Source organism: Pavona decussata, unplaced genomic scaffold (genome assembly GCF_977016875.1).
Source record: "Pavona decussata unplaced genomic scaffold, jaPavDecu1.1 SCAFFOLD_64, whole genome shotgun sequence".
NCBI lineage: Eukaryota > Metazoa > Cnidaria > Anthozoa > Scleractinia > Agariciidae > Pavona > Pavona decussata.
In genome coordinates this window covers 5502527-5516493 of record NW_028145484.1, presented here as the reverse complement: position 1 = coordinate 5516493, position 13967 = coordinate 5502527, and the positions used below count along the sequence as shown (strand labels likewise).

General features: G+C 38.2%; 1 protein-coding gene across 1 annotated transcript; it reads left to right on the top strand.

Moving 5' to 3' along the window:
• Positions 1-7247: 7247 nt before the first annotated feature.
• Positions 7248-11871, top strand: LOC146478721 (histamine H2 receptor-like). Its single transcript, XM_085112319.1, has 2 exons — positions 7248-7406; positions 10016-11871. The coding sequence occupies exon 2, from the start codon at positions 10062-10064 to the stop codon at positions 11142-11144; it is 1083 nt and encodes a 360-aa protein (XP_084968445.1). The 5' UTR covers positions 7248-7406; positions 10016-10061; the 3' UTR covers positions 11145-11871.
• The last annotated feature ends 2096 nt before the right edge of the window (positions 11872-13967 follow it).

Below are 13967 nucleotides of genomic sequence, written 5' to 3'. Positions count from 1 at the left end.
AGCACCACAGGAAAGTACTGCTTAGCACCTTTCATTTGAATGGTCACGCTTTAAGCTTTCATCTACAGACTCAAATTTTGAAACACCTGAAGCAACATTATACGGGCGAAAATTGAGGAAAGCCATCTATTCTACGAATGAGAATTTTAGCCAATAACCACTCCAGTTTTAATGAGGAGAAAGATTAAGACAAAACGGCTTTTCATCTTGCTGTCAGCTCTTTGTTTAAGTCTGAAAAATATTCATGGTTTGTCTGATGGGTGTAATTTTCTATTAGCATCCACGCTCTGTACGTGCTGAAGTTGACTTTTTGAAAAGACTGCAGTTTTTTGTCCTTGGGTTCTTTTCATCAGTGTTAATTGACCATTGCAATTAACGGCTTTTCGTATTATGCTTTTGTCAACTCACCTTTCGGTGCGAGTGTTTTACACTCAACAAGAGTTTCCATATCTGTTAATTTGACGAATCACGTATTGCTATCTATATATCATTAAATATTTACTGGAAAATAAAACATAAGGGTGTCAGGGGATTACTTTGAAGTCTTTCAACAAAGAGAGCTTCATGGGTAGGTTTAATGGCTTCATTCGGGGCAGGTTGTGGATAGGTTGCTATTAAATTTTAAAACGGATTTGAAGAAAATCTACATAAGTGGTGGGACTGCAGTGAAAAAAAAAATCAATGAAGCAATAGAATTCGAGGAGGGTAAACAGCAGTGTTAACTCTCTAATTCAACCACATCCAGGCTGTTTTAAGCACTTGCGTAAGTAACGGTTTCTTCAAGAACTTGCTCAGTCCCGATCGCTTTTTTACACTTTCTTGCGCGTATGGTCTAAAACATTTAATAATTCCTTTCTTCCGCAGTAACTGAGAGCTGATGCAGTTAAAATAAGTAAGTATCATCAGTTTTTAGCGACAACTGAAATGTATCAGTTTATGGTGGTAAGTTTTGTAGTCTGCTGTACTATGTAAATTTTAATTAAGGCTACTGAAAATTTCTGGTCTTCTACTACATGAAATGAAATGAGAAAGTATTTTAAAAAGGTATTTTAAATATAAAGAATTCGAAACACAATCGTTTGGCCAAATACTACACGTCGTTAACCTATGATCATACAGGTCTGAATTTTCTATTACTCTCCGAGTGCTTATTATAAGTTGGTGTTGTTTTCCTTTCGTGTTTTTTGTAAGCAAGTGCAGTAATCACACGAAACACAAACTGGAATCTGAAGGAAGATCTGTGGTTAATCTAGCGCGGCCGATAAAGATCTGATCATTATTGAAATAATTCGAGCATGGTTAAGTTTGACTGAATAAAAATTTGATGTGATGGAAGTAGAGGACATAATGCGATGTAAGCAGTAAAAGACAATAGACGTTCTGGCTTTAACTGCAGGCCCGTAGCAAGGCTAAAATAACTAGGGGGGCCGAGCAAAATGGTTAAACAAAACTACTCTCCCCCCCTCCCTCCTGGCCCGTCACCCTGAAAAACAGACAGATTAGGGAGTTTAAGATGCAACGAGAACATAACAAAAGCAGTAGATTTAGTAAGCAAATCAATAACTTTGCACCTGCGCCCCACTTTTTTGTACATTTCTTTCCCTTTTCTTTTACGCGGACTACCACGTAAAATTTCCTAATTTCACGTTTGAAGGAGGACGTAAACAAACAAGGACAAATTTTTCTTTCCCTTTTTAAATTTGGAATGGGGCAGTGAGAATCCGACTGCAAGGGAAAATTTTGCTCTTGAGAGGACATATTTGTGTGGCTTTCGACAACGCGCGAATACTAAATTGTTATAATCTAAGGGCATTTATATTGCTATCAATGAGCGGATGTCTTAAAAAACAAGTAGTTTATTTCAACAGCTTTCACGAATTGAGATTGGTTGATTTCGATCCATTCTGGTTCTTATTTCCGATTTCACAAGGTAGGAGTGCCTTCGTTGCCGTTGTATATAAAGACAAACTGTCAGTGAAAGAAATTGACACGGATAGTAAACAAATTATTGAAGGTTGTGAAAAGGCACTTGCAGCATCGAGTTCAAGACTGATTGATCAGTGCACATTAATCTGTTTTAATTATCATTTTTGGCACATTGTTTTTTAACTTCCAAAAATTCTGGGGGGGCTCAAGCCCCTTCTGCCCCTCCCCCTGCTACGGGCCTGAACTGACTGTAGATCAGGATCAGCTTCACCGAAGATGTAAGCAGTTTACAATTCTCCTTTACTGATCACGACAAATTTAAAATTTTGAGGTAGACCAAGTAAAGCAATAGCATTGAAACTATTGAAAAGAGCACCTTGAAATTAGTAAAAAGGCTACGATTTGAGAGTGTTGTCTTTTCAAATAGCGAAGATATAGCACTGAAATTGTTCTACCACTATGCTAGCGCTTTCAATTCAAGCACCTACATAACTAGCTCAATTGCGGCATGTCAAAGTTATAAGGCTTTGAGCAAAGAGCCCGTTTTAGATCACAGCTTTGTCAGTTCACTGCTTTCACAGCCATCAGAAAATAATTTGGTTTTAACTTGAAGTCTGTTGATGAAATCTTAAAGTGTGACCACTCAAATGAAAGCTACTGAGCAGTGCTTTTCTGTGGTGCTGTTCATTATGCTGTACAAGGTGGTTCTAACTTTTGAGTCTGTCGCTGAAATCCTAAAGTGTGACCATTCAAATGAAAGCTACTAAGCAGTATTTTCCTGTGGTGCTGCTTATTATGCTGTACAAGGTGGTTCTAGCTTTTGAGTTTTGTGGATGAGCTCCATCAACACGCTAAAATGTCTTAGGAGTATAACTGATGAAAGGAACCACCTTGCTTACTTAAGAATGGTATTTAAAATAAATTCTTCAAAATTAATAAAAGCTGATGTGATTGTCGCAAAAACGCGAGATTTTGAAGTTCGTTTGGCGCGACCTTTGCCGGTCTCAAACTAGATTGTGTACGAAAGTTTCTGTGCATATGATTGTCAGTACATACCAACGTAATTCTACGGTAGCTTCAAAGGAACATACATTTCTTCTACATTTCATAGTTTGTTACTTGTGACTTTAGTTACAGGTAAGAACACCATGCAAGCGCAGGTAAATGCACGTACACAAACTAACATGTTGGGCTTGATCTTGCTCTTGATTGGTCGAGCTTGAAAATAGACATCTGCTCTGATTGGCCAAAATAGGTCACGGGAGTTGTGACGTTTAGACAGCCAACAGGGATAAACACGATAACAGATTTCAAATGCATTATGGAAATTGAAAATCTCTTTTCCGAAACTTCTCTCGAAAACTAACATAAGCAGTACAGCATGTACTACTTATGCATGGAAAGATTTTGTAGGGTCTCGTTACAGGAAATGTGTCGAAACGGAACTAGAATTTCGAGCGCCGTAACAATTAATGGCGGCTGCTCTTCAACCTCACTGAATTGAACTACAGTTGAACCGGTATTAAGCGGTCACCTTTTACAAATGGCTAAGTGACCGCTTAATACAGCTTGACCAATACAGATTGCACAGAGTACACATCAAACACAATAAAAATGCCATTATATGTCACATTTGACCAATTAATGTTAAGGTACTGGACAAGAATGCCCACAACTGAAATCGCTTACTTGGTCAATAAAATGGCCGCATGACAAATTAAAGGAGAACATAGTATAAAAACGGACTAATAAAACAATAATGCCAAGATTCTACCGTCAGTATTGCAGGTCGTTAGAAATAAAATTAGTTGCCAGTCTATTCGTATTATATTTGAATGGTTTCCTTTTACAAAGTGAAAGAGCTCGTTGGGATTTAGTATAGGGTGACCGCGACCGCTTAATAGAGAATAGAGGTCAAAATTACAGTGTATCCATCATTTGTGTCCTTAATGCTAGCGGCACAACATTCATTTGTACCCTTCACATTCGCATTGCCGCAATTACCACAAAAATAACCGACGACTCGCTACCATCTGGCTTCGTAGATCAGTCCGGCGGTAGAGCAACCTTACGGTGATCAAATCTGGAGGTCGTGGGTTAATTCGATTCCTGCCGAGGTCGAAGATTTCTTTCCGTTGCTTTGTGTGATCTCTTATTTTCCTGCCTGACTCTAACGCTCAGCGGGAAATTCATGGATTCACTTAGCACTAACATAAACTTCTGACAGAGTTAATTCTCTGATCTATCAATTGTCATTAGTTCTAGTGGCACAACATTCACTTGTTACAGCCGTCGTTTTAAGGCCCGATTATTTCTTAATTTATAACGATTCGGCGACATACAGACGGAACCAAAAGCAACTCGCGCCCAAAAAGGTTTTAGTAAATAACTTTTCGTTTTGAACCGCGCTAATAACGATTGACGTGAAAAATATTAAACACCTTACAACCAAATTTTTTCCAACAACTATACTAGTCTATTGAATCAGCTGCTGGTTTTAATTCACGTTCATAGCTTGTTTTAATTTCAATGCAGGATTTTCGTTTAGCAAAGACTACTTATGAATAGATCGGAATTAGTTAATCTAAATGATAACACGTCTTTCTTACTATTTTCCACAAAGCTAAATTTGCTCTTTTCGAAACATTTAACACTTCAAATACAGTTGTACACCACGTCACATTTGCCAAATTTCCTTTAACTTTTTCCCGTAGGGGTAGCTTATCACTTTACCTTGTTTAAACAAATCGTTTTATTCCAATATTGCGTTTCGCCATCTTATTTGTCTAGTGCCGTGTGAGTTAATGACACAATGCATTGCGGCAAAATCTGAATAATTGATGTCAACTTAAAATGAACTACAAAAGTAGATACAGCGGTCCTACTTGATCTAGATAACCTTCTTCAACTAAAAGTTTTAAAACCATTCATTTTATCATTCAGATCGGGCTAAAGGATTGTACAAAAGCTTGGGAAGAATTGTTTTTTTGCGAAAAAACGACAAAGACATCGATCATCACAACTCCGTGACCACTTCAGCTGTCCTCGCCTGAAGTGGACAAAGGTGAGTTGAAAATCTGCTTCAATCCAAACATGAGTAAAAATACTTATATTCCCCAGGGTTTTTTAATTCATTATTCATTTTACTGTGGGAGCCACCGGCAATCCTAGGTAATTATAATGCATTCAGTACAGATTAATTCGAAGAGCCGTGATTTCAACGGGAAATACAAACATTTAGACGCAACATCGATCGAGAAAACTAATCATTTTTTTTTTACGCGTAGCTTTTCAATATTGAGAAACGTAAGGCCCATCGACAAACTACTGTTCAACAGGCATACTACATAGACTAAAAACTCAATAGCTTTCCTGCTGATCTAAAATGGTCCCCCACACACTTTAGAATTTCACTTACAGATTCATATTAGAACTCTTAGCCCATGATTCAGGTCATTTTAGGATGAAAAGGGCGAAGTTTAGCAATTCAAAAATCGTATCGCCTAAAAGAATTGAATCTGTCAACTTTACTATTTTCCCTCCGTAAAATCTTTCGCGTTGGAAACAAGCTTGTTTGTCTCACTCTTATTCAGCTGTTTACTTAAGAGAGTTTAACCGCTAAGCCGTTTCTCAATTTGTTTTCTTGTATGAATTTAACTCATTAGCGCCAATATATATAGAAAAAACTGTAGTAAAAAGAAACTGAACTAGAAAATCACTTAAAACTAAGAGTTTTTTATCGCCTGGATCCATCTTGACAAGGCCAGCCAGTCTACTGTATCAGTTTTTGCCTTCACGATTGTATCCAGGGCATCAGATTTGAACACTAAACTGTATATAAAACGCAAGTGTCAATTTTAGCTTAGCGCATGGAATCATATGTTATGAAATAGCCTCAAATGTTGCCGGTTTAGGTTTATTTTCATGTGGCGCCGATAGCGATTCACGACACTTTTTTTTCGTATCCGCGTCTTTCGAAACTTTAGTCTAGTTCTCAATCAAATCAGCGTTGCTCTTGAAAAGATTTAAACGTCGCTTCATTATACTGAGATCATTGATCACAAGCGCGCCATACTGGACTAGATAAAATAATTGAACATTTCTTACTCTCAGGAACCAGTTGTTCAATGTCCGATTAAGCCAATCTTGGGTTAACGGGGACTTCGGATACGCTACTGTAAGTTTTTTTCAGACAAATCCCGGGGTGTCAATATATTGAAAATATTATAACACCTCCCAGTCCTATTAAGTTTGCATTTTCCTGTATTAAAAAGTCGTGCAAGCGTATTGATTTTGAAACGTTTTTCGGTGGAAATGTTAAATTAAATAATAAATTTTAAAATGGCCGAAGAAAAAGTGTAGAATCGGGGAGGATCGGAATGAACAGCCTCTCTCGCTCCAAGCAAGGGAAGGAAAGAGGAGAGACCCTGGGATCGAGGTTGCAGAATGAGCTGGTAAACTGAGAGAAACCAAGCCGAGCGCGCATGCGCAGTTGTTCATATCCCACGGTTATGTGATTGGAAACGTGGCTGACAGCAGGGGTCGAGTAAAGTTAAAAACAAGTGCAAAGGGCATATGCAGTTAGGTGTGCAATTTCTGAATGCTTTCTGTAGATAATATAATAGCAAGTCTGATTTCACGGTTAGAGAAAAATATTAATCCAATATATATTTCGTAAGGTACTTTCTTCTTCAGGGTATTTCAGAAACTGACCCAAAGGTAAAATACAGTACAATTTAAAACAAGAGGAGATGTAATAAGATACCATAACTGATGTAGGCTTCAATGAAAGAACTAAAATAATCAAAACAAAAACTTTAAAATTTTTGTGTGTGCTTTGCGCAAGAAAAAAAATATATGTTGCGTGCAACAGGGATGGGAAATAAGCTATGCCGCTAATAAATTCCTCGTTAGATAACTTTTTTGTCAGAATTTTACATTTTGGCATCCCAAATAGATCAATTCTCGGTGTGATATCTGAATCACCCGGGACCTCAAAACGAGCGGAAGACATGAAAAGTGGAATTCCTTTCAGTGACAGGGCCTAGGGTAATGGAAAACCACACGAGGCCTGTTCTGTTTGAGCTGTCTGTGATAACGTGTTAAAACAAACACCTTTTTGTTTAAACGCCTTTTTATTGACGCGCGGATTACGATTGTTTAGATGCAAATCACTTTGTCACAAATGGACAATGGAGGTCAATGGCTTGCATTGTGGAAAATAGTAAAAACCGACAACTGATAGAAAGCTCACGTCAAAAAGAACCGCCATTAGCATAAATTTCAAAGAAATCGGTTTAAAAACATCGTCTGGGCGATGAACCAATTAATGCTGTCGGTCTAGCGTTTGTTGTTTGATTGCATTTCTCAGCCTTTTAATATCGGAGTGCGTCCAAAGGCAAGTTATTTGAGCAAAAAAACAAAGTTTCTCCTCGACTTGAAAGTTTAGATCATGGTCTGGTTCCCTGTCGTTGCAAACTGTAAGTATGAATTGCATGATCTAATTTAATTACTGTGTTGCGTTTAGGTTTTTAATCCCTTAGTCTTAACCATTTCACCCTAGTTATATGTGCATTTATTTTTAAAGGAAGTCCCTGATTTGGAATATTTTTTTGGTTTGCCTTTGAAAGCTTGATCTTAACTTCAGTAATCATTGACAGGCATGCTGCTGATATGAGCAACACCATGTGGTGCTGTTCCTTAGCCGATATTTTGAAAAAAGAAAAATTAAAATTGCTTCCATGTTTTAAATTATTTAGGTGCTCGAGAGTGTTTAAGGTATAGCAGGGTCTTGGGTTCAAAAAGTGATTTTACAAGGATGAATTACGACTTTTCTAACGGAGACTCCTAGCTCTGGATGGCATTACTAGAAATAATCGCAATGTTCGATAAAGCGAACTTCATAATCCACAGCTCAAAACATAAACGGTTAAACCTCGTGCCTTGATTCTTCAGCTCATGACAAACAACTATTGTTTTATGCATATCAGATGCACAACGAATAAAATTTCTAACGCACGGAACATTTATGTGAAAGCGGAATCACTGCATGATTAAAAAATGTTAATGCTAATAAATCGATGAAAGCTAGAATGATGATCGTTATTTCACGCCTGAATAATAAGTAGATCGGCAAAACAACAACGACAGTAACAGCTGGCTGTTAGAAAAAAGTTTCCCAAAACCGTGGCGGCTTTGTTTCGTTTCTGCTTCCTTCTGATGTCAAAAGTCTGAAGTTCTAAGAAATGAAATATCCAACAGTGAAAGTGATGCCTTTTAAACAAGTACGAATTTCAAGATAAGTGTTTGGGATGCGGCCGAGGCAGTACGCTTAAGGTCATGGGTTCGACTCCTGTTAAGAGAACACGGACTAAGAATTATTTTCCCACATGACGTTAACAATATTTTTTCGCCGTGCTTACCAGCAATGTTAGTAGTAATCACCCCTTATAGATCTCTACGATATTTCAGCCAAGTTACTGTGCACCTGCTTGCTCTAAAAGAAAACATTCTTCACAAAAAGATATATTTAAATAACGTGCGATTTCCTAAAGTTGCATTGAGGCCTTTATAATTATAGTGTTGATTGCTCCAAAAAGGTTATCTTCCGTCACCAGACACGAATGTTTTTTAAGTAGATATATTTTCGTCTAAGGCGTCTGATTCCTGCAATTTGTGCCTGCTTTTGGCTTCAAAGTAAGTGTAGAATTCTTCTTTATTTACAATATACCATGTAACGTTTTGTAGTTATCAGTTTCATTTTCCTGATGGCCGATTTCAAGGTAAGGGGGCGCCGGCGGATCCTGGCCAAACTAGAACGAGACTAATAGACGAGAACTGACAGTCTCGTCTTCGTTTTTGGCTTAAACTGTCATCTGATGTAATCTCGTTCTTGTAAGAAGTGTTTTAGAATCTGTTTTAATTTTCATCAGATGTCCTTGCAATCGATGAACTGAGTCCTGAACTGACTTAATACTCGCTCTTGTTCGGCCGCTGTCACTCGCGTCTACCGATCCTCATGCGCTCTCAAAGAACTGGAATCTGTTTGTCTACCTCTCGTCCTTCGCTGATTTTGAACCCTTTTTTACACTTGGCATGCTAAGATAATTTGTACCCAGTAGTTGTTTGAAGTCGTTTGGCTATACGCCTTTAAGTTTTCAATTTGTAAGTAACATTTATTAATGATTCAATTTCATGGTCGAATATATTTTAGTATTACTGTTATTTTGCTGCCGTTAGATGTAAAATAATCCGGCGTAAGAAACAAACAACTTAGAACTCGCCACAATTTCATGCCAAACGGTATTTGAATTTCTCCTTTCTTGATTAAGTAATCATTGAATGCTGATCTTTTCTCACATTGTAAAAATAGCAGAAAATCCATTTCTAGAAACTCGAAACTGTGTACCCTTTCCAACCTTTCTCAAAGTCAAGTTGTGAGTCTTTCTTTCATGTAGTCCTAACTTTTGAGTCAGTAGATCAAAGTTTTGATTATCGATCCTTTTTTGGAATCAAAATCAAGTTGATGAAGATGAACAGTGGTCTAAGGGACGGACCATTATTCTTCTAGAGGGGGCGTATGAGAAATATTAAAAAAAAAATTGTTTGCAGGGTCTGAAAAGACGAAATAAATTGTTTGCAAACGTGATAGGGCAAAAAGAAATGTTTACAGAGAGTCGATAACTTGTTTTACCCCGTCTGTGAGACAGCTGTCGACAACAACGCCATCTTCAGTGTTCGTTGTCAGCGGTTTGACATGCGCAGGAGCGCTAGTTATCAAACTCTCGAACACAAAAACAAATATCATTGAGGAAAATCTCCATCGAGCATTAATAGTTGTCGAAAACCTTTTCTCTAGTCTGTGAACGCCCTAAGCTTGTTTAATGCTTATTATTATTATGTTTAGGTATACATTGATTTCTCCTGGTACATAGTTCTTATTCGATTCTTTGTTTATATCTTTCGTGTTTGTAAAATTTTAAATTTTGTGTATAGTAGGTCCACATCAGCCCTTCGGCTGCCAATCCCTGAACCTACTTATCAGATAAAGTTTACTTACTTACTAACTCTTGCTGCTTCAATTTTTTAGGACGGAATACAACAACAATCGAGTAAAAGAAAATTATCAACAAAAAATGAGCAATTCTAATATGGAAGGACAGAACAGCACCGGAAGTACAAACTCAACTCCGATAGCGTTGGCTAAAATGCACGTGACCGAACTCGCCATCATAACAGTGCTATACTGCTTATTGACGGTCACGATTATCACCGGAAATGGTTTAATTCTGAATTCCTTTGGCCTCAACCGGAAGTTGAGGACCGTGACGAACACGCTCATAATTAACTTGTCCGTGAGTGATCTGTTGGTGGGACTGATATCGATTCCATGTTGGATCTACATCTTTCTGAGTCCTTACACTGAAAACCCTTACACTAACGCAAGCTATCAGTTCTACATCACCGTTGATATCTTCATTGGGAGCTCATCCATTCTGCAATTGACGTCCATCAGCATAGAGAGATGCTATGCAATTGTGAAGCCCTTACGTCACAGAGTGATGTCGATGCGTGTTTTCTACGCCATGATTGCAATTCCTTGGGTTTATGCCGCCATAATGGCGAGTTTACAACCAGTGCAGTTCCAACGCTGGACGGAAGTTTACACGATTCTCATGACAACCACGTGCTTTTTCATTCCTTTCATAATCATCCTGGTCGCCTACGTCACCATTTACGTGTACGCTCGAGCAGGGCCAATGCGCAAGCTCGCTCGTCACCGCACGCAGAAGAAAGCGTACAACAACGAGATAAGATTGTCAGCAACAGTGGCTCTGATCACAGGCTTGTTCGTTATTGCCTGGTTACCGTTGTTTGTTGTCAGTGTCATGGGAACGTACTACCCAGAGGATCTTCCCTCCCCGCTGTGGACGGATCGCCTCCTTAAGTTTGTCAAGTTCTGCCACTACAGCCATAGCGCGATTAACCCCTTCGTGTATGCCCACAGGAACAAGGAGATGATCAAGACGTTTCGTTACATTGGGTACAGGATTCTTTGTAAGGATCACAGTCTGCAGCAGCCGCTGGTGTCCAGTGCCGCTGTATCTTTGCTGAGATCTTACCAAAGAGGCACCTTCGAACAGTCTTCAAGAAAAGGACTGTCTTCGCCGCAAAATAACAACTCCTCTGAAAGGATGCTCAAGATCTCGTCGGTATAAATCTGCTCACTTTGGAGGCAAAGTTATGACATTTATCCTCCATGTAGTTTGTGGCAAGAAGACAATTAATATCCCAGTCCCCCCTAGAAGGGGTAAACGTGTCCTTCGTAGATTACTTCCAGAATTTTTGCCAAGTTACAGCAGGCCATGACTCTCCTGGGTACTGAGAGGCGATGAAAGAGAATTAACATTGAAAAATGTCTCGTCCCAGGACAAAACTCCCTTGGGTCTGAAAGCGTCTTCTCATTACTCGTGTTTTTGAACACAAAAGAGATCTGATAGAGTGATATTTTAAACGTGTAGAAACCAGACGTAACGTACTATGTGAAAACATGGTTCGCCGGTGGACTCGACCCCCGTCTCCTATATTCAAGGCATTAAGAAGATGAACCGTGCCATTGTACCACGAAATAGAACCATTGCGATCACAAAGTCTGCAAAATTGTTGCTCTTTTTTTTTTTTTTTGGTTAAAAACAGGAAGCACCTCTATGTTAAAGGCACAGTTTAGATGAATGATCAAAGTCTAACTTCGTCTAAAAATATGAATACATTTTTAAGCAGACATGATACTGTATGTCTCGGTAAACATAAATAACGTTGTCCGTAATATTCGGGTAGAATTAGGTTTTAAAAACTATTTACAAGACTAAAAAAGATATTAAAACACTTTGCTAAAATATTTTTTATTTGGAATAGGTTTAAAACACTTTATTTGATTAGTAAATAGCTATTTATAATTGACGTTTATTAAGGCGCTGTTGCACTGGACAATTTTTTTGGCAACTTGTCTCGTAATTTTGTTTCACTCAAGTTAGGCAAAATGTTGTTAGGTGAAGATACCCTGATCATGAAATAAACATATATCGCAACGTTTTTGTTGAAGTCACCGTTGCACGAACTGAAGTCGGACCCGACTTCTACTTTTTCGCAACGATTGCGGTAACAAACTAAAATTGTGAGACAAGTTGCAAGAACAATTGCCTAGTGTAACAGCGCCTTTATTGATTCCCCCATTTTCAAATGGCTGCCGGTCGACAAAGCTACAGGAGATCAGGAAAAACAGGGCGCTCCCAATAAAAGAATCTCCCTCTTGTCTCCCACTAGGGTTCTCAAGCAAGTCTGTTCGGAAGCAAATCCGCACATCAAGGAAATTTTTCCCTTACTCTAAAGACACTTACTTAGCAATTATTCCACGAGCGCGCGTTGGATATGAGATGATAGATAGTCATCGATGGCTGTAATCATCTCATATCCAACAGGCGTGAGTGGAATAATTGTTTCATTAAAAACAATCAAGAAATATTGCTAGATCTTACTGATTTCGGTTTGCAATAACAACCAGAAGACAATTTAGTGGTCGTTATTTCTCGGGCATGGTATAATGGCACCTCATATACCATGGCTGCTTAACCAATCAAATCCCTAGAATTGCATTATACAATGAACCAGTTTTTAATAATTTGGCATATCACACACGGCCCAACTCTTGCCATAAAATTCAAAAAATAATTTACCGATCTTTGATTTATCTAATCAGACTGAGAAAACGTTTGTTTTAAATGAAAACAGTAGATAACAATGCTTTCGGAAGCAGCAAAGGAAGCAAACCAAACAGGAATAAAATAAACGGGCGACAAATTCTCAAATTTATCTTCACTTGTGAAACAGCTTCGATGAGTCTCACGAAATCTTAGCATTTGGCACTGTGATGTGAAAAAGTTATTAAATGAAGCGGCAAACACTTTGTTCAGCTTTTTTTTCTCGCTATTTTGAAAAATTTCATAACAAAAACCAATACGAATCGGAGACCGGCAACGTAAGAAACGAACCTGAGAGTCCACCTGTATCATCATTTCTCGTCAACTTAACACAAAATAAACACTTTAGCTAGCTACTCTCAACCAACAGTTATATTGGCTATGTAGATGGACGGGCCAGGTATTATAAAAAAAAGTTATCATATTAATATGAAATAAATTTTCACACATGTTCACAGGCAAGACCCGTAATCCCCAAGTGGCAAACTGCCCGTGAGGAATGTCTCAACAAGCCAGAAATCTTGAATATATTATCAAGCACGAGGGGTCAGTTTTATTGCTGTGAAAAGCGGACGGCTACAATTACTAGATTTGGCGGTTTTATTTTTCCTCAGAAAAGAAACATACGGTGCTGCAAACTGGTAACGGGCATTTCCATGGATTACAACGGTAAGGTTGTTTTGGAAATTAAAGGCACAAATATGTGACAAGTCGGATGAATACAATATATTTAATTTTACGTCGTATGTAGCATAAAGGTCTCCTTGTAACGCTGGCTGTGTTTGCCGTACGTTAATTCCCGATTACCAATATTCTTTCAAGAAAGCTTTGGGTGACATTAAGCTTTGAAATGGGCAATAGTTTACCTTCCGTTTTCCACTAATTGTGCGTCAGCTAACATTAAAAAATTAGCATAGCATTTTAATTTGTGTAACGCGTTATATGGTCACGATTTTCCTGAAACTTGCAGCCATGAAACTGGCACGAAAAGGAATAGAATATTCGCCAAAGTTACCAAGGAAGTGGACGAATATAGTTTAAAAAAAATATACAATTTGGAGGCAAAGTAGCGCTGGTCTGGTACAAGACAACACAAAACACAAAGTTTATAAACTTTCGTTTATTGGGGTTATTTGATAACCTTATAATGACAACAACAAAAAACTGGCTCAAAAAAACCCAAAGAAAATCCTTAAAAAAATCAGGCCTTATCCCCTAATTTTGTGCGTTTTTTCTCTGCCAAGTTATTACTGAATTCAACTTTTTTTTATCGTAAAACTGGAA

Coding starts and splice junctions, on each gene's coding strand:
- LOC146478721 (XM_085112319.1), top strand. CDS start 10,062: ATGAGCAATTCTAATATGGAAGGACAGAACAGCACCGGAAGTACAAAC.